This window comes from Dermacentor andersoni, chromosome 1 (assembly GCF_023375885.2).
Source record: "Dermacentor andersoni chromosome 1, qqDerAnde1_hic_scaffold, whole genome shotgun sequence".
Lineage (NCBI taxonomy): Eukaryota > Metazoa > Arthropoda > Arachnida > Ixodida > Ixodidae > Dermacentor > Dermacentor andersoni.
The window spans coordinates 166,300,690-166,319,366 of NC_092814.1; the positions used below are offsets into that span (position 1 = coordinate 166,300,690).

Below are 18,677 nucleotides of genomic sequence, written 5' to 3' on the forward strand. Positions count from 1 at the left end.
TTTCAAAGCACATCTAGCTGCCAGAAATTTGGAGACAAACGTCTGTTTCAGTATAGTTATCCCCAAGCTATGCAGCAAAACACATAGGTATTCTATATACAGTGAAACCTTGTTAAGCCGTAGTTGGCCGGAGCTCGGAAAAACTACGTACTAAACGGTACTACTCCTTAACCAAAATAGCATGAGATTGCCCACTTACCTGTGAAAAACAGAACTCGGAGAGAGTGCGATGAAAGGGAAAAAACTTACAGTATTTATTCATTTCGTGCAACAAAAGTCTTATTTTCGTTTCATGCAGCAGCGGCCTAGCAGCAACGACAGCAGCCTCAAACTCAAAGCTGCCAGCCAGCTTTTCAGCCAGCCCCCTCTTCTCGACAAACACTCACATGGCAGATTCCTCGTTTGCGTTGCATTATATCCGTGCATGGGCGCGATAGCATTGCAGAAGTCGCGGGGCGCCCTTTTCATTGCGGGGTGCTGTTCTCGTTGCGGCGATTGCATTCATGAGGCTGACGTAACGCGCAGCTTCTGCCACTATCGGGCCTGAATCACCCGTGCTGTTGCTTCCCATGTCGTCCTCATCACTGTCGCTAGGCGACACTTCGGCAACAACATAGGCAACGATGGCGAAAAGTCGAACCTCATAGCCGACATCTCTTCACGGTCGCAGCAGCGCTGCCGAGCAACTTCTTCGCATTCCAAATGCCACACACAGTAGTCAACAGTAAACCCATGTTACGTGCCAGCGCCGACTTCGTGTCACGTTTTATAGCATGAACGGTTTCTAATTTTTCTTCTATACTGAGCACCCAGCGTCTTTTTTTTATCCGAGCTTCGGCAATAACGCGAGTCCTTGCTTGCACGACACCACAACACCCTCTGGCACGGCGCCGAAATGATGTAGATGTGCCTTCACGCTAAAACGCACAGGGCGCTTGGAGGCTGTTCTGATCTCTGAGGCTTGTTGTTCTGCCGGGCCGGCCGATAGAGACGATGTACCACCGTGTTTGCGCAATGAAAAGTGGAAACACTATGTATTAACCGATACCTACGCAATAAGCTGGTATGGTTTATGCAGATACAAAACACATTATGTTCAATGGCTGCTGAGTCGGGGATTTGACTTTACTACTTTTAAAACGAAACTACTGTTTAAGCGGGTACAGTTTAACGAGGTTTTACTGTATACATTTTCGTAAAGGCCTTCCTTGTGCACTATACGAGACATATTTGGAACAGCGTTGCATCTTGAGGACGAATATAATGAAATTGGTGCCAGCCTTGGGATTACTACTAAATAGTCATTTTGAATATTGACCAGCTTAAATCTTTCCTTACCTCTAAAAATGGAAAAATGTTCGGTGTTGTTTTGTTTTATTGTTTTACTTCAAGAATGCCGTATTTCAATAAATTTGAATAACTTGAATAACAGAAAGTTGTTTACTCATTGAATTTTTGGATGGCAGCGAAGCAGAAGTAATTTCTTGCAATGTCTTCGAGAACTTTATGTGAAATTTGAAGAAGCACCCATGAAGTGCATAAACAGAAAGAATGTCAGCGATATTACTCAGAAGTACTGGGAGTAAAAAGATATAAAATATACAAAATATGTCTTGTCCGTGGTTTTCAACTTCTCCAACTTGGAGCATATTAAAAAGTTAGCATATATTTTGCAGGGATCGATGGAAAGTTGGAAATCATAGGATTCTCATGCTATATTGGATAGTAGTCACTTGGTAAATGTGAAGAACATGTATTCCCTTATCGTGCAGGAAGTGTTTGTTTTGACTCCTTGCAGCAAGCTTTCCTTTTTTGCATTCTTGTAGGCTTTTAACATGGTAACTGTCAGGACAGGGAGCATCCACTACCTTCCTTATACATGACCGAACAAGTTCAGTCATCTCTTTGAAAGCACCTTAAATAAGTGCTGTAGACTCCATATGCTGTGTTAAGTATGCTAGTAAAGAATGAGGTCATCCAGTGTGGTAGCCAAGTGGCTATGGCGTTGCACTGCTGAGCTCAAGGTCACAGGTTCAATCCTGTCCGCAGCGGCCACATTTCGATGAGGACGGAATGCAGAAAACGCCTGTACATTGGGTGCACCTTAAAGAATCCCAGGTGGTGAAAATTAATCTGGAGCCCCCCCCCCACTATGGTGTGCCTCATAATCAGATCTTAGTTCTGGCATGTAAAACCCCAGGATTCAAAGAATAAGATAATTTTGCAGACTGTGTTAAAGCAGTAAGAGATCAATCTGTTACCCAAGATTCTACAAGAGCGTTAGGCTGAAATTGACTATGTTGTGACTGAATTGAATTATGTTGCGTATGTAAATATTTTGTATCAATTATTTGCTGACTTTATATTCAAGCAGTGACTAGTCCCCCTTTTTAATATTGCCCACTGTCTGAACCTATGATGTCTGTCTGACTGAACTTTGTGGATGTATTTTGGCTGTGTATATTGTGCAAGGGGGCTGGGGCCCTTGTCAGGTGCTCTGTCGCCTTTAGCCTCAGCCCCCTCTTAGACTGTGTCTGAGGAAACAATAAAGAAAGAAAGAAAGAAAGAATTATGTGCCCCAAGACTGTTAACTTGAAAGTGCATTTTGATTCCTTCTATGCTGCGGCCAAAAAAAGTTTCTACTTCAGCCGAAACAGGTTATGTGTATTGGAGTAATTGGGTGGATCAGCACACCTTGCCAATGCACCTCAGACACTGTTAAATCAAAACAGTGCAAGAGCAGTACCAGAAAAATGAACATGGAAGTGGGCACTCAATGTTCTTTTCTCAATAATTTCTCTGAAGGCACAGTCTGGTGCGAACTTGTGAAGACGTCACCACGAAGCCGCCGTTGAAGCGAGGCCTCAGCCTTGATGCATCAGCAAGAAGGGGGTTGTTTCGCCAGCGGCAGACTTCGCTTGAAGACGTTGAGCACGAGACATGCAAAATGGAGCCAAAAGTTGAGAATCGCATAGTCATCTTGACTGAAGAAGTAAGCTCCTTATTCTGTCAGTTTTTATGCTAATGCAGCCAAACTGCCTGCATCCAAATTTTAGATGTTCACTACAGTCATGTTGGCTAGCATGCAGCAAATGAGTAGTGCAATCTTTAAATATGGTTACATTAGAAAATCAACCCCAGATTACATGCTTCAAACGTTGACTCATTTTGTGTCACCATGAGAGCTAGAAAAGTATAACCAAAGCAGTGCTGTCATGGTATGGGCATGAAGCCTGTGTGGTGTGGTGTGATGTCTTTAATGTCGACATCCATCACTTAAGATGGAGCAAGCCATGATAACAAAGGACCACATGAATTATTGCTTTCTTCTCTCTGTGTTGGGAGTTTGTTTAAGCAGTGCTGTGTGGCCACATGAAGTGTGCAGTGATATACATCCATTGCACCAGTTGCTGATAGCTAAAAATCACATTTTGGTTCTAACATAATGTGTTTCATTCGTAGAAATGAAGTTACTTGTGCTGTACTGAAACCAGTCTTGTTGTTGCTAATGGTGCTATGCTAAAATGCCTAAGTAGTCTGACGTTGGCGTGCCTCATGTGTGTTTCAGGCCACTGGTTAACCGGTCAGTCCTGGGGAGCACTATTCGCATACACTTCCTTTTAATGGTGTAACTGGGGAGCATGTGCAAGAACACAACTGCTTGTGTGAAAACTTTGACATGTTAGTGCTCCTGTGCCCAAACTGTGTGCAAAAACGTGCCCCTTGTCTTGTAGGCTACGGACTCGTCACCATTTGTTGACAATGTCAATTGATCAAACAGACATTGCAAGATTTGGCTGTTGCTTGTCAGTGTACAAGGTTTGCTTCTTTTTGCATGTGTTGAGTACCTTCACAGGCACAAGCAGAAAAGAGGCAGTGGAGGCACCAACATGGCCTTGGGATAGTAAATGGAACAGTGATGCATTTTACTCACTATGTCTGTGCTTTCTTGCAGAGTCTGATAAAGTGCACACAGGACATGCAGATGTTTCTGTAAATTTAAACTGTAGAGGAAAAAGTATAATCTTTACTGGAAGCATTCTGTGTTAATGAAATACATCATTAAAAAAAGTATTAATTTAATTGAACTTTACATATTTGAGGGTTTGACTGTAATGTTTCGTTGTCTATCAATGAAACAGTTAGCTATGTGCAATTGTGGAACATGCCACTGCCCAAGTTTCTCTATTCAGATTGGTGTTTTATTGCTTCTTCGCATTTTCCCTCCTTGTGTCTGGTGCAACACTTCAGTGGTTCCGGTCGGGCTCAGTTCCCTGGACCCTGAATTGCGACTATCCACAGTGCAGGTAGACTGGTCTCAACTGTGAACCACCGAGGTGAACTCTAGCTCTGGGCATGATGGCTCTGGCTGAAACTTATCTAGTGCAAGCAGTTTGACTTCTGCACCAGCATGCAAAGATTCTGATTCATGGGGTGATGTGCTTTCAGTTGTGCATGTAAGAATCCTAACAGTACGTTGCTTGGTAGCTGTTAGTTTTCACTCCAATTTTACTTTATGTTTGGAAATCTTAGTGACCAAATATCTTGCAGCTGTCTCTCTCATTAGGCTGTCTCATAGATGTGAAGCTCTTTTTCTCACCCATCACTCACAGGTAGTGGTGGCAGGTAAAAAGTAAATAAAACGTTTAATAAGCACATACATACTGTGAATTAAAAGTCGCACCAAGTACAGCATAGGGATGTGTGCGAATGACCGAAATTGCAAATATGAATTGAATCTTCTTTGCTACTCGATTGTATTTGATTACAGAATTCACCATTAGGTTTGTTGGATATTGATTTTTGTTCAAGTACATAATATAGCAATACAAAGAAAAAGACCGATGTAAGTGAGGACTGTTTCAAATGGCTATCCTGATGGACAGTCACTAATGTTGCGCAGAATTCTTCAGCAAATGCATGAAGCGGCTAACTTCTGCGAAAGTAATTTCCAGTCATTCAATAAGGATGCCTTGCCTATACAGCCTATGAATGCGCTGTCTCGGCTTAGACAAAGCAGTTTATTATGTGGCCAGTCTCATCATGCCTGCATTCCTTTATGAAATAATGCACAGTGCTGTAGTATTACACTTATCTCCTTCAGTGAGCTCAACACTTTATGTGAATCTGGTGACATGCTGTTTCTCTGTTTCATTACTTTTTTTCATGGTACAACAGATAACTGAAAGCAGTTTATTACTCACAAGCCCTTTAGTTGAGGACTGGATATTCACTTGCAAAGGGCATTACGTGCATATATCAAATAATGTAAATAGTCCTTTCTTTTACCAAAAGGACTCCATGCAGACTCTATATTTAACTTTGTTTAGAAATGAGAAAATATTTGGCATCCAATTGGATATTCAAAGATCATTTATATTGAATGTATTCGTATTGGGTTCGATTAGTAGCTTTCACTATTTGAACACCCTTATTCTTAATTTTAATACGTACCATGTATGAGTACCTTACTTGCCTGTTTTGGAATGAAACAAAAAGCATAGAATTTGTGGGAATGGAACGGTGGTGCAGACCTTGTTTCACTATTACTGTGAGAGATGGTGCCATGGTTCTGTTTCCATAAATTCTACACTTCCTGCTTGGCGTCGCCATCAGTGATGCGTACTTCTGATTTCTTCTGGACAAAACAGACAAGTAAGGCACCCAATATGGTATAATGGATTCACCGTGAAATGCCACTGGTATGCGAAATTTGAGTGTTAACAGGCGAACAGCTTAACCAAAAAAGTTGTGGATATGTGGCACTCCTTATTTATGCTACATTAAGTACATGCAGAACTGCGATTTCACAATGACACATGGAGTGTGTCATGAATGTTTGCTTGTTCCTCTGTGCAGATTACGCATACTAATGAGTGCCCCTTGCTGTATCATAGTATCTGAAGCTGTTCAGTGGAGTACATAACCTGTTTGAATGAGGACTACACACACACAAAAAGTACATTTGAATTCTTTTCAATTCTTACTACATTTCAGTGCTGTTGAGCATTGTTACTAAAGGTACTGAGCATTCTTGAGGACAAAAAATCAGGATTTGGCCGCAATTTGCGGTTATGATACAGTCACAAGTATGGCATAGTGACACGTGTACTTATCTTTATTGGGCGACCACGTTTCGCCACCTAAGAAATGTAATCGCACAGCGCGGGACGCGCCTGCATGTATCCGAAGTTTCTGGAAAGTTATCGATACTTCTACCCGGCTATCTGTTGTCGCCGAACGTTGTGTTATCTGATTTCATCGTGTAACGCGAATGGTGTAGAACTTTGTGGAAGGTACGCGGGTCCGAACGATTAGTCTGGAACATTCGACGACTGCTCTATAAAAGCCGACGCGCTTGACTCGCTGATCAGATTTTCGACGATCGCCGAGCGTGTTCGCCGCTATCGTTGCGCTATAAGTGTAGCCTGTTTTGTGGGCACAGGTTCGCCCAATAAAAGCTAGTTTTCTTGTTCACAGTATTGCAACTGTGTTCTTTCTTCAACGTCACCACCACGTGACATCTGGTGGAGGTGCTTGTGCGTTCATGTACCGAACGCCCCCGCAAAGCCGCGATCCAAGCCCGAAGCCCGAGGACAAAACCGACACCGCCCAAGACCAGCGTGCTAGCCGCAGACTGCAAGGCCTGCCCCCAGAGCACGGACTTCTACCTGAGGCGACAAAGAAGATCGTGGTCAAGACAACCTCAATGGCTGCCCCAGCGTCCCCCGTTATCCTACAACAACCCCGGGACCCACCGACCTTCCATGGAGCAGCGACTGAAGACCCGGAATCTTGGCTGGAGACCTACGAGCGAATCGCGACATTCAACAACTGGGACTCCGGCGACAAGCTGCGGCATGTCTACTTCGCCTTAGAAGACGCCGCCAGAACGTGGTTTGAGAACAGGGAGTCGACCTTGACTACGTGGGACCTGTTCCGTAGCGGCTTCCTGTGCACCTTTACAAGTGTCGTGCGCAAGGAAAGGGCCGAAGCTATGCTGGACGCCCGAGTGCAGCTACCAAACGAGAACGTTGCCATCTTTACGGAAGAAATGACCCGTCTGTTCCGCCACGCCGACCCGGATATGGCCGAGGAAAAGAAAGTTCGCCTACTCATGCGTGGTGTGAAGGAGGAACTTTTCGCCGGGATGGTAAGAAGCCCACCGAAGACCGTCGAAGAGTTTCTTCGTGAGGCGACGAACATCGAGAAGACACTCGAAATGCGGAACCGGCAATTCAACCGCCGTACAAGCTCTACCCCCTACGCAGGAATTCAATCACTGGCCACGGACGATCTGCGCGAGACCATCAGGGCCATTGTGCGCGAAGAACTGCGCAAGGTCTTGCCTTCGTCGCAGCCTCAAGTGGCTTCGATCGCCGACATCGTAAAAGAAGAGGTGCACCGATCGCTTGGAGTTCCTGAGGTGCAACCAGAACCACCGCAGCCTCAGCCGCAAGCGATGAGCTACGCCGCCGTCGCCCGCCGTCAAGGTCCCTTTCCACTTCCGCGCCAGGGCCCCGTAACGCCGCAATTCCGTCGACCACCACCGCCGCCGCCAGCACGCCCACCCGTTGCCCAGCGCAGCTACCCGAGGAAGACTGACGTTTGGCGCGCTCCTGACCACCGCCCGCTCTGCTACCACTGCGGAGAGGCAGGTCACGTCTACCGACGATGCCCATACCGAGAGATGGGACTGCGAGGTTTCGCCGTTAACGCGCCGCGTCCACACCTTGGAGAGCGCCCACGTGACATCGCCGACTACCTCGCCGCTACTCAGTGGAGCCCTCGACGACCGTCGCGTTCGCCATCACCAGGCCGCTACCTGTCGCCGCAGCGCCGACCATACAGTGGCCCAGCCCGGGGCCGGTCAGCGAGCCCATATCCGGAAAACTAAAAGCAGCAACCGATGGAGGTGCGGTTGCTGTTCGTCGAACTGACGAAGATCCTCCGCCGCCGACGAAAGCGCCGAAGAAACCATCTCGACGACATAATGACGACGCGCCACCGTCCCGAGGAAGTCAGGAAGCCAAGACTGCACCGACGAAAGACGACTTCACGACGCGACGTACTAGCTTCAATTCAACACGACGCAGCCGTGATCCGACGCCAAGACCCAACTGCAACGCAAGACAAAGAACCACCGACCTCGACGTGCTTCTGGACGGCCACGCAGTCACCGCCTTAATCGACACAGGCGCCGATTTCTCAGTCATGAGTGGACACATCGCCGTCCAGATGAAGAAGGTTAAGACTGCATGGGAAGGCCCTCAAATTCGGACCGCTGGAGGACACCTGATTACGCCGACAGGAATGTGCACGGCAAGAATTACCATTCACGACCGGACTTACCCTGTCACCTTCGTTATCCTCCAACAGTGTTCACGAGACGTCATTCTCGGTATGGACTTCCTGGACCAACACGGCGCAATCATCAACCTGAAGTCGAAGTCAATAACGCTGTCGGAAGATAAAGCGATACCGCCGGAGAGCCCTCGTAGTCACCACGCCTTGAATGTGCTCGAAGACCAAGTGAGCATCCCGCCCCGCTCCAGCATTGTTATTTCGGTCGGCACCGAAATACCCGCTGACGTAGAAGGCGTCATCGAAGGCGACCAACGTCTACTGCTAGACCGTGAAATTTGCGTCGCAAGAGGGATCGCTCGACTGCATGGAGGGAAAACTGAAGTGTTGCTGACAAACTTCAGCCAGGAGTTCAAGCACCTCAACAAGGGCACGACGATCGCGTACATCGAGGAAATTCTGGAAACAAGTAATGCGTTTGTCCTCTCGAATTCCGCCGCATCTACCCCGACGACCATGGTTCCCGAACCAGACTACGACATTAATCCAAGTCTCCCAGTGATTAAGCAACAGCAGCTCAGAAGTCTGCTCCGACGATACAAAAGCTGCTTTTCGACGACATCGAGGATTCGGCAAACACCAGTCGCCAAGCATCGCATAATCACCGAGGAGTACGCTCGACCACTCCGCCAAAGCCCTTACCGAGTTTCGCCGCGAGAACGCGAAGCTATAAGAGAACAAGTCGACGAAATGCTGCGCGACGACATCATCCAGCCGTCGAAAAGCCCATGGGCATCCCCTGTTGTCCTGGTGAAGAAAAAGGACGGAACCCTACGTTTCTGCGTCGATTATCGTCGTCTGAACAAGATCACGAAGAAGGACGTATACCCCCTTCCACGGATAGACGACGCATTGGATCGGCTCTGCAACGCTAAGTACTTCTCCTCGATGGATCTCAAGTCTGGCTATTGGCAAATAGAAGTCGACGAAAGAGATCGCGAAAAGACCGCCTTCATCACCCCAGACGGCCTCTACGAGTTCAAGGTTATGCCATTTGGACTGTGCTCGGCGCCTGCAACGTTCCAGCGCGTGATGGACACGGTTTTAGCGGGATTGAAATGGCAGACCTGTCTCGTTTACTTGGATGACGTCGTTGTATTCGCCGGAAATTTCGACGATCACCTTAGGCGGCTTGCCACAGTACTAGAGGCCATCAAGTCATCAGGGCTCACTCTGAAGCCAGAAAAATGCCGCTTCGCTTACGACGAGCTTCTGTTCCTAGGCCACGTCATCAGTAAATCCGGAGTACGCCCCGACCCCCAGAAAACAGCTGCCATCGCAAAGTTCCCGCAGCCCACCGACAAGAAGGCAGTGCGTAGATTCCTTGGCATGTGTGCCTACTACAGGCGCTTTGTCAAGGACTTTTCACGCATCGCCGAGCCGTTGACACGTCTAACTAAATGTGATGTTGAGTTCAAGTGGGAAACGCCGCAGGCCGACGCATTTGAAGAACTCAAACGACGCATGCAGTCGCCGCCGGTACTTGCTCACTTCGACGAGTACGCCGATACAGAAATCCATACTGACGCCAGTAGCCTAGGCCTCGGTGCCGTTCTAGTCCAGAGGAGAAACGGAGTCGAACAGGTGATAGCTTACGCTAGCCGGTCGCTGTCAAAAGCGGAAGGCAACTATTCTACAACCGAAAAGGAATGCCTCGCCATCGTTTGGGCTACAGCTAAATTTCGCCCTTATCTTTATGGCAGGCCATTCAAAGTCGTCAGTGACCATCACGCGTTGTGTTGGCTAGCGAGTATAAAGGATCCTTCAGGACGACTGGCACGGTGGAGCCTCAGACTACAAGAATACGACATCACTGTAACCTACAAGTCAGGACGAAAACACTCCGATGCCGATTGCCTATCACGCGCCCCCATTGACCCGCCGCCGCAAGATGACGAAGATGACGCCTTCCTTGGCATGATAAGCGCGGAAGACTTCGCTGAACAGCAACGGGCAGACCCGGAGCTAAAAGGCCTGGTGGAATATTTGGAAGGGCACACCGACGTTGTCCCCAGGGCATTTAAGCGCGGATTATCTTCCTTCACGCTTCAAAACAATCTCCTCGTGAAGAAGAACTTTTCACCAGTCCGCGCCAACTACCTTCTTGTTGTCCCGTCAGGACTTCGTCCAGAAGTATTGCACGCCCTACATGACGATCCGACCGCTGGACACCTCGGTTTTTCCCGGACACTATCGAGGATACAAGAAAAGTATTATTGGCCGCGCCTGACCGCCGACGTCGCCCGTTATGTCAGAACATGCCGAGACTGTCAGCGACGCAAGACACCGCCGACAAGGCCAGCCGGATTACTACAGCCAATCGAGCCTCCTTGCCGACCATTCCAGCAGATCGGGATGGACTTGCTGGGACCCTTTCCGACGTCAACAACCGGAAATAAGTGGATCGTCGTGGCGACAGACTACCTCACCCGCTTCGCTGAAACTAAAGCACTGCCGAAAGGTAGCGCAGCCGAAGTGGCGAAATTCTTTGTCGAAAACATCCTGCTTCGACATGGCGCCCCAGAAGTCCTCATCACCGACAGAGGAACGGCCTTTACAGCGGAGCTCACCCAAGCCATTCTGAAATACAGTCAGACAAGGCACAGGAGAACCACGGCCTACCACCCGCAGACGAATGGTCTCACGGAGCGCCTCAACAAGACCCTCGCCGACATGCTAGCAATGTACGTCGACGTCGAGCACAAGACGTGGGACGCGGTCCTGCCGTATGTAACCTTCGCTTACAACACGGCGGTGCAAGAAACAACACAGATCACGCCGTTTAAGCTGGTTTACGGCAGGAATCCGACGACGACGCTCGACGCCATGCTGCCCCACGTCACTGACGAAGAGAATGTTGACGTCGCTAGCTATCTCCAGCGCGCCGAAGAAGCCCGACAGCTCGCCCGCCTGCGGATCAAGAACCAACAGAGGACCGACAGCCGACACTACAACCTCCGACGACGCTTTGTCGAGTACCAGCCCGGTGACCGTGTTTGGGTTTGGACCCCTATACGCCGACGAGGACTGAGCGAGAAGCTCTTGCGTCGCTATTTCGGACCGTACAAGATCATCCGACGTATTGGCGCACTGGACTATGAGGTCGTGCCAGACGGCATTTCGCTGTCACAGCGGCGCCGCTCACGACCTGAAATTGTCCACGTTGTGCGACTCAAGCCGTACCACCAGCGTTGACGAACTTTCGGACTTCGCGTAACTGACCTTTGGACTTGATTTCTTTTCGTTGTTTTGTTACTTATGTTTAATAAGGGTCCTTTTGTGTTTCGCTCTCTTATATTTGTAGCATCGGGACGATGCTTTTTAAGAGGGGGGTATTGACACGTGTACTTATCTTTATTGGGCGACCACGTTTCGCCACCTAAGAAATGTAATCGCACAGCGCGGGACGCGCCTGCATGTATCCGAAGTTTCTGGAAAGTTATCGATACTTCTACCCGGCTATCTGTTGTCGCCGAACGTTGTGTTATCTGATTTCATCGTGTAACGCGAATGGTGTAGAACTTTGTGGAAGGTACGCGGGTCCGAACGATTAGTCTGGAACATTCGACGACTGCTCTATAAAAGCCGACGCGCTTGACTCGCTGATCAGATTTTCGACGATCGCCGAGCGTGTTCGCCGCTATCGTTGCGCTATAAGTGTAGCCTGTTTTGTGGGCACAGGTTCGCCCAATAAAAGCTAGTTTTCTTGTTCACAGTATTGCAACTGTGTTCTTTCTTCAACGTCACCACCACGTGACAATAGTATTCATTCTGAGGTGGAATCTAGGAAAAAGCATTAAAGTGAATTCCAGCATGTTTTTCTTTTGTTGCTTTTTTTTGTCATGTTAGGATAATTGGTTTTTAAAACTGCATATATCATCCTGTCACAAGTAGGGTGGGCCGATTTACTTAGAAACTTGTAAATAATTTTTAATTATCAAAAAGAAGATATTAATACCGATACTGAACTTCATAGCTTGGTGAGCCATTTTTTCTGTGGTGATGCCTGCTCTTCATGAATGCGAAGAGTGCTGGCACAGCATGCTCCTTCAAGTGCCTATCATAGTTTGGTTTTGTGAGCCTGAAAGCTTCCATCAAGCCCAAATAGGCATAATAAATTTAAGAAACTCAAAGAAGCCATTCAATATCAAGTGCTATTCCATTAAGAGCGCTAAAGCAATACCTATGAACCGACATTATATCAGGGTGTCTACCAACCGGGAAAACCGGGAATTCTCAGGGATTTTGTGTAGTGTGGAAAAACTCAGGGAATTTGTGCCTCTATCAGGAAAAATTAGCTGTAAGTTTATTGAAAGGGTTGAAAACCGAGGTAACGCTGGCTCGAGTAACAGACAGGAATCGTAATTAATAGTCTTTGATGCCCTGTCGTCGGCTGGAGGAGTTGCCAGTGTACAGTCAGCGGCAGACATTCCGGATTCCCGATAATTTGGAGGGCTTCGCGGCACCACCACGTACCCCATAGAGTCAATTTATCAGAATGTCTAAAATTTTGGACGCAAGAACTCTTCGCCGTCCGATTTTCCAGACGTTTCGCCGTGACTGCAGTTCCAAAACGGCATTATTCAAAGCCACCATCGCTGCCATTTTGATTACGTCGCCGCCTCGAACCGCCGCTCTCACACGATGATCCGCTGGCAGCCGTAGCCACCACTGCGGCAACGTTAGGTCTAGCTGCTTCGACGTTCGCTATGAAGCTTCTTGCCGTTGAGTGCAGCGTTTTTTATTGAAAGAATTTGCTGCTGTCAGCAATGGTACGGACTCCGCCTTTGTGGTCCTCGCATTTGGCTTAGAAGCTTGGAAAGCACGGTGCGTTGCATAATGCCGGTTACTGAAAGTCAGCTTCGCCTCTGTACAGAAATGTTACTTGGTGAAGCATATGCAAAAGTATTGCAGTGAAGCAAAACAAGCGTGGGAAGGGGCGGTTGCCACGGGACACAGTATGTATTCCTTAATTATACACGTGTGCACCCGGCTTTTCCTGTCACAGTACAAGCACCAATATGCCTAATACGCGTACTGACAGGCCTGCAGAGCGTTTCCAATGTGCCTGTGGCGGATTAAACCCTTAAGGGCAGTAAATGACATGCATTTATTTTTCCAACCGGCTGATTTTTGGACGTTTTCGCGGCCCCTGGGGAGTTCGAAAAATCGGACATGGACTTTCACACTGACCAAAAAGATGCTTCAAATGGTCCGGGTGGCGAATGAGTGGCGGAAGGCTGACAAGAACAGAAAGGACCTACGCATTGGGGAATGAACGGGAAAGGAAGCGGGCTGCCACCGTATTGAGCTCAAAAAACAGTGTTGGCTGATGCTGAGATGCAGGTGCCCCTCATCCAAACCAAAATAGTTTCTTTAAAGCAGTGAAACACAACACTGAGGCGTCGTTCGCGGGCTAAGAGTATGTCAGGACAGTTGAGGTTGACTTACGAGCTGTTGAGAGAGAATCCCAATTGTGGCAAAATTCGGGCCTCATACCACTGAGCTTACTATCAGTTGACAGAAATAGCTCATATTCGACAATATTTGCTTCTGTATGCATTTCCTTTTTATTTGTATTTGAGAATGTCCGACTCGATTCGCAATTTTTTTCGAAGGCTTTTTATTTGCTGTGCATTTTACCAACCCCTCCTTTCTATTCTTTTTTTGAATAGCATAAACACTACTCCCTAGTATTCAAATTTCATTAAGTTGTCTTTTTAAAATTTTTTTCATATGCTTACTAGAGAGTGACAGCATCGAGCGATATGGTTTCAGCCCGTCTTGACATAAAACATAGTTCTGCATCACTCAGAGAATTTTGCAAAGGAACTCGGGGAAAACCTGGAAAACTCAGGGAATCTGGAAATGTCAGCTTGGTAGACACCCTGTATATGTACAGCTTTTATGTCTTGATTTATTGTGTGATTATGCAGAAAACAGGTGTGTTCCATGGCACTACTTGGCAGGCACCCACTCCTTGGCAATCGTTGTGTGCTCATGAAGTAGGTGCTGATGGCACCTACTTCAGGGCAGCCAGTAAAAAAATATACATTTGCGGGTGTCAGGCAGGAGCATGTATGACAATTTGCAAAATTCGTTTTCAGTGAACTTAACATTCAGTCCTACCGTTAGACACGGATGATCAGAGTGCCAAAAAAAACACATAGTAGAAATATGTGGAGCTCCGTTGATCTCGAAAAATCATGAAAGTTGACCTTTAAATGACAGTTTTAAAGCCATATTATGAGAAGTCAACAAAGACACCAAGGAAAACATAGGGGAAATTACTTGTACTTTGCATTACGCGTGCGACGCTCTAACCAATTGCCACCTGCCTTCTCGTAATTCGAACACATGGGATCGTTCCCCACCTGCGAAAAGTTGTTTTTCCATCCACTTTCATGGCCATTAATTTATAATTTCATTGGTAAGTACAAGTAATATCCCCTATGTTTTCCTTGGTGTTAAAAATTTTTTTTTTAAATTGGGCCCCTCGGTTAACCCCCTTCCTTCTAGTTCTGAAGCCAAGTAATAGCAAATATAGAGCAGAAGGGCTTGATGTCAAGTGCACTGGTTTCCAAGGTGGTTGCTGTGCAAAGGCTGGCCATGCACTGTTGTGCTCTCACCTCTCTTCATGTTCTCTTTGGGATCTTTATTTTTTCAGCGTCATCATGGTCTTTTTCAAACATCAGGCAACGTGTGGAAAGAGACGGAAAAAAAGAGGTTGATTGTTTGATAGATTGGATTCAAATTACTCAAGCAACACCTGGACTATTTTAGATGTGGGCTTTAGATTACTTGTGAAAAACATTGGTGCTTAACATGCACCTTAATCCAAGTACACAACCATATTGCGCTTTAAAAAATGTAATGAGGCTGACGAGGTGGCCAGGTATATATCAAACCCACAACCTCGTGCTTAGCAAGAGAAAAGGCAACAACTGCTGAGCCACTGTGGCATGTTCGAGGCGATCACCTTGTCAAGGCTGGGTGCTTGACATGCCCTGCTTAGTTTTTTAAAGCGAAGCTTTCTTTGCCTCTTCCATCGACTTTCCCCACTGCTGCTGCTGCTGTTGCTGCTGCTGCTACTACTACTACTACTACTACTACTACTACTACTACTACTACTACTACTACTACTACTACTACTACTACTACTACTACTACTGTGGGCTGCTGTCATGCACACCACGTAGGGGGGTGGATCAGAGAGTGTATATAGATGACAGTGCGAGTAAGAGAGAAAAGGCAACTGGAGAAACTTGTTTTCACCCCACCACGTCGAATGTGCACAATGCCCTCTGGAGCTTCCTGGTCGTCACCACATTAGCCGATTGACAGCTGTAATTATCCATGACTCCCCTCAGAAGCATTGTAGAAACTGCAGCGCTTCCCTTTCTACTAAAGTGGGAGGCCAGAGGAGACGCAGATAGAACTGTAGAGAGGAGAAGAGGAGGAGAAGAAGCAGAGGTAGGAGAACAGGCAGTTTCCATATAAGAGAGTGGGGAGGTGACGTGAGAAGGCAAGGAAACCCCACTACTATATGACAGCGGTTGCGGGGAAACAGGATAAGCTTCAAGGTACGGCATAGTACGTAGCTGCTATTTCTGAAAAATAAACGCAATGCAAATATGTCAAGCGGGCAATTTACGGAGGGCATGCAGAAGCAGAGCCTCATTAATTAAAACGCACCGCATGGTCCAGGAGACACTACGGAAGCGGTCGACCTTCAAATCAACACTTCCGTGGCTGCCGCATTTGCTTTGCTGCTATGGCATTGCTAGAGGTCGTGGATTAGATCCCAATCGCGGCAGCCACATTTCAGTGGGGGCGAAATACAAAATGCACGTACACTTAGATTTTGGGACACGTTAAAGAACATCACGGTGCCAAAATTAATCCGGAGTCCGCCACTACGGCTTGCCTGATAATCTGAGTGTGGTTTTGGAACGTACAGCCCCATAATCCAATTCAAGTTTAATACTTCTGCCACAATGCGATGTGCCTTGTGAAGAAACATCAATGTTCAACCCTCTCGGAAGTTATAAACTATGGCGCACAACAACGCCTCAGCCAAACACCTCTCTCTGTGTGTTCTGTGTACTACGCAGACAAACAGCAGTGGTGCATGAAAGGTAACGTTTAACATCAACTCACCACTCTTGTTTGAGCCTAAATGTTGAAGAAATTAAGCTTTAGCCGTCAACATCACCGCTAATTATCGTCAATCAAAGCATCCAGCACGGAAAGCTTCGCTTGCATCGATTCCCATAGTGCATGGGATCTGCATAATTTTTTCTGCCTCCATGTATGTTGCATTTTTTTTCTGACATATGCAACCAAGAAACATACAGTGCATTTACACATTGACAAAGTGTTTCGTACTTTCTTGCTTATGTGAGGTACGTCATTACTGTAGCTGGAAGTCTTTAGCCTTTGTTCATCAACGATTCATAATGTATCTAACCATATTTCTGGTTGATTAAAGTATCTTAAACCTGAAAAATTAAGTCCTCACAGGACATTTCACAACTCTTTTCTGTAAGTAACAGTAATTGCTGTGATATTTATTATTGTTATTATTTGTCTTTGCAATCAATCACTTAGATGTGTAAGCCTGATTTCTGTTCCTTTACCAGTAGAGGCAGCATGAGATAGTTACTATTAGGCACTAATGCTTCTGTCATGAGGGGACCCTGCTCCTAAAACAAATAGTTCATTTTTAATGCGATAGCGTTGAATACCCTGTGTCGCGGAAAATTTGGTGTCAGCGTCGGTGGCGTTGTCCGTTACAGAAAAATCATCCAGAACTATGCAAGCCCTCCGCGTGGCGCATAGGCATTACTGAACTAATTGAACGTCTAAAAGTAAAATGGGTCAGAAAATTCGTAAAGTACGACTTCACACAACCTACAGACATAATAGTGTCGGATTGTGATTTGAATATACGAGAAACATAATTCTGTTGCACGGAAACTCAAACACAAACCCCTTTTCTAGCTGCCATTTGAGGCCTGTTTTGAGAGGAGCGGTGCACCCCACTCGATGCCTTGCAACACCATCCAGATGGTGCTTACTTCCGCATATCCGCGACGCCTGCTGTGGAAAAAAAAAGAAAACAAACAAACCAGAAAGTGCACCATTGTGCATAATGTTCGCCACCAGCATTTCTGGGAAAACATTACGGTTACATAAGCTACAGTTGTGAGGAAGTGTGAGAAGTAGTCGGGAATCTTTTAATGTTATCACGTACCACTCTTAAAGGGACCCTGAAACGCTTTTGACGATTTTCTACAAACGTACTGAGTTGTTAGAGTAGGTCCTTCTGATCATTAATTGACATATCTGAGTGCTCCGCGTAAAGCGTGTAATTTATTATAAGGTTTTAAAAATGCACATCGCTGCCGATCGCAGCGCACTGCTCGGCGGAATTTTAAGCCGCCCCTACCCATATGACCGAAATCACCCACATGACGTCAGTGGGGCGAGCAATCCGATTGGCTGATCAGGGCGCGTGATCGATAATTTTTCCAACTTTATGGTAAACAAATGATCTTCGTAATAGTTGGAATGTTAATTTGTTTTTATAAAAAGAAAGTAACATAAAGAGAATGCACAAGAACAATTTTTCAGTACACCCAAGCACTTCCGGCAAACAGCAATGGTCATCTGCTTGTATACAACGTACCCCATTTTGACGAGAGCTCCGCGGTCAGAGTCGGTCTCAGTCTTTTCGCGAGCGCTATGATTCGACTTTGTTGCCTTGTGGACTGCAAAAGTAGCGACTGGCAATATGTCAAGCTGTGACATCGTGTCCCTCTGCAAGGCAGCGTACGAGCGAACTGGCTGCTGCGCATTGGACTGCTGCTATCCGATCGGCGCCAGGATTTGCGCGTTTGTGGTCGTCACTTTACACCGGAAGATTACTAACGCAATAGCGTTTCGCGAGTCCGGTATTAGGGCAAACGCAAGCGCAAGGGGACAGGGTCTGGCCGCTTGACTGTGCCGGAACGGGACGAGCCGTGAGATGAGCAGAAGGGCAAATGTGAATGGTCTGCACGGTGCAGCCACCTGGTGGCACAGAGCTCAACCATACACAGTAGCAGCAACGAAGTGTATTCTTCTTTGCTGCTGGTGTGTATTTTTCGCAGGAGTGTAATCATCCACACGTTGTTTTTATAGATGTTTAAAATGTTTTACACTTGGTTAGAGCAATATTAGCGCTTTGTTTGGCTGGTTAAGTGCTGCGCCAACAAGTGTCTGGACCGTGCAGGCCGCTCACGTACGTCTACGCTACAGTTCCTTCATCA

General features: G+C 46.8%; 1 protein-coding gene across 7 annotated transcripts in view; it reads left to right on the forward strand.

The window, feature by feature from the left end:
- Positions 1–18,677, forward strand: part of LOC126547063 (trifunctional nucleotide phosphoesterase protein YfkN) — a 92,217-nt gene that overhangs the window by 66,775 nt on the left and 6,765 nt on the right. For 4 of the 7 annotated variants that reach the window (XM_055062724.2, XM_055062726.2, XM_055062725.2 and 1 more), the window contains exon 13: positions 2,806–2,992. In XM_055062724.2, coding sequence (XP_054918699.1) covers positions 2,806–2,992 — 187 coding nt within the window. Of the gene's footprint in view, positions 1–2,805; positions 2,993–4,251; positions 4,338–18,677 lie in introns of those variants that run through there. The other 3 variants (XM_055062727.2, XM_055062728.2, XM_055062729.2) reach the window with 2 other exon arrangements.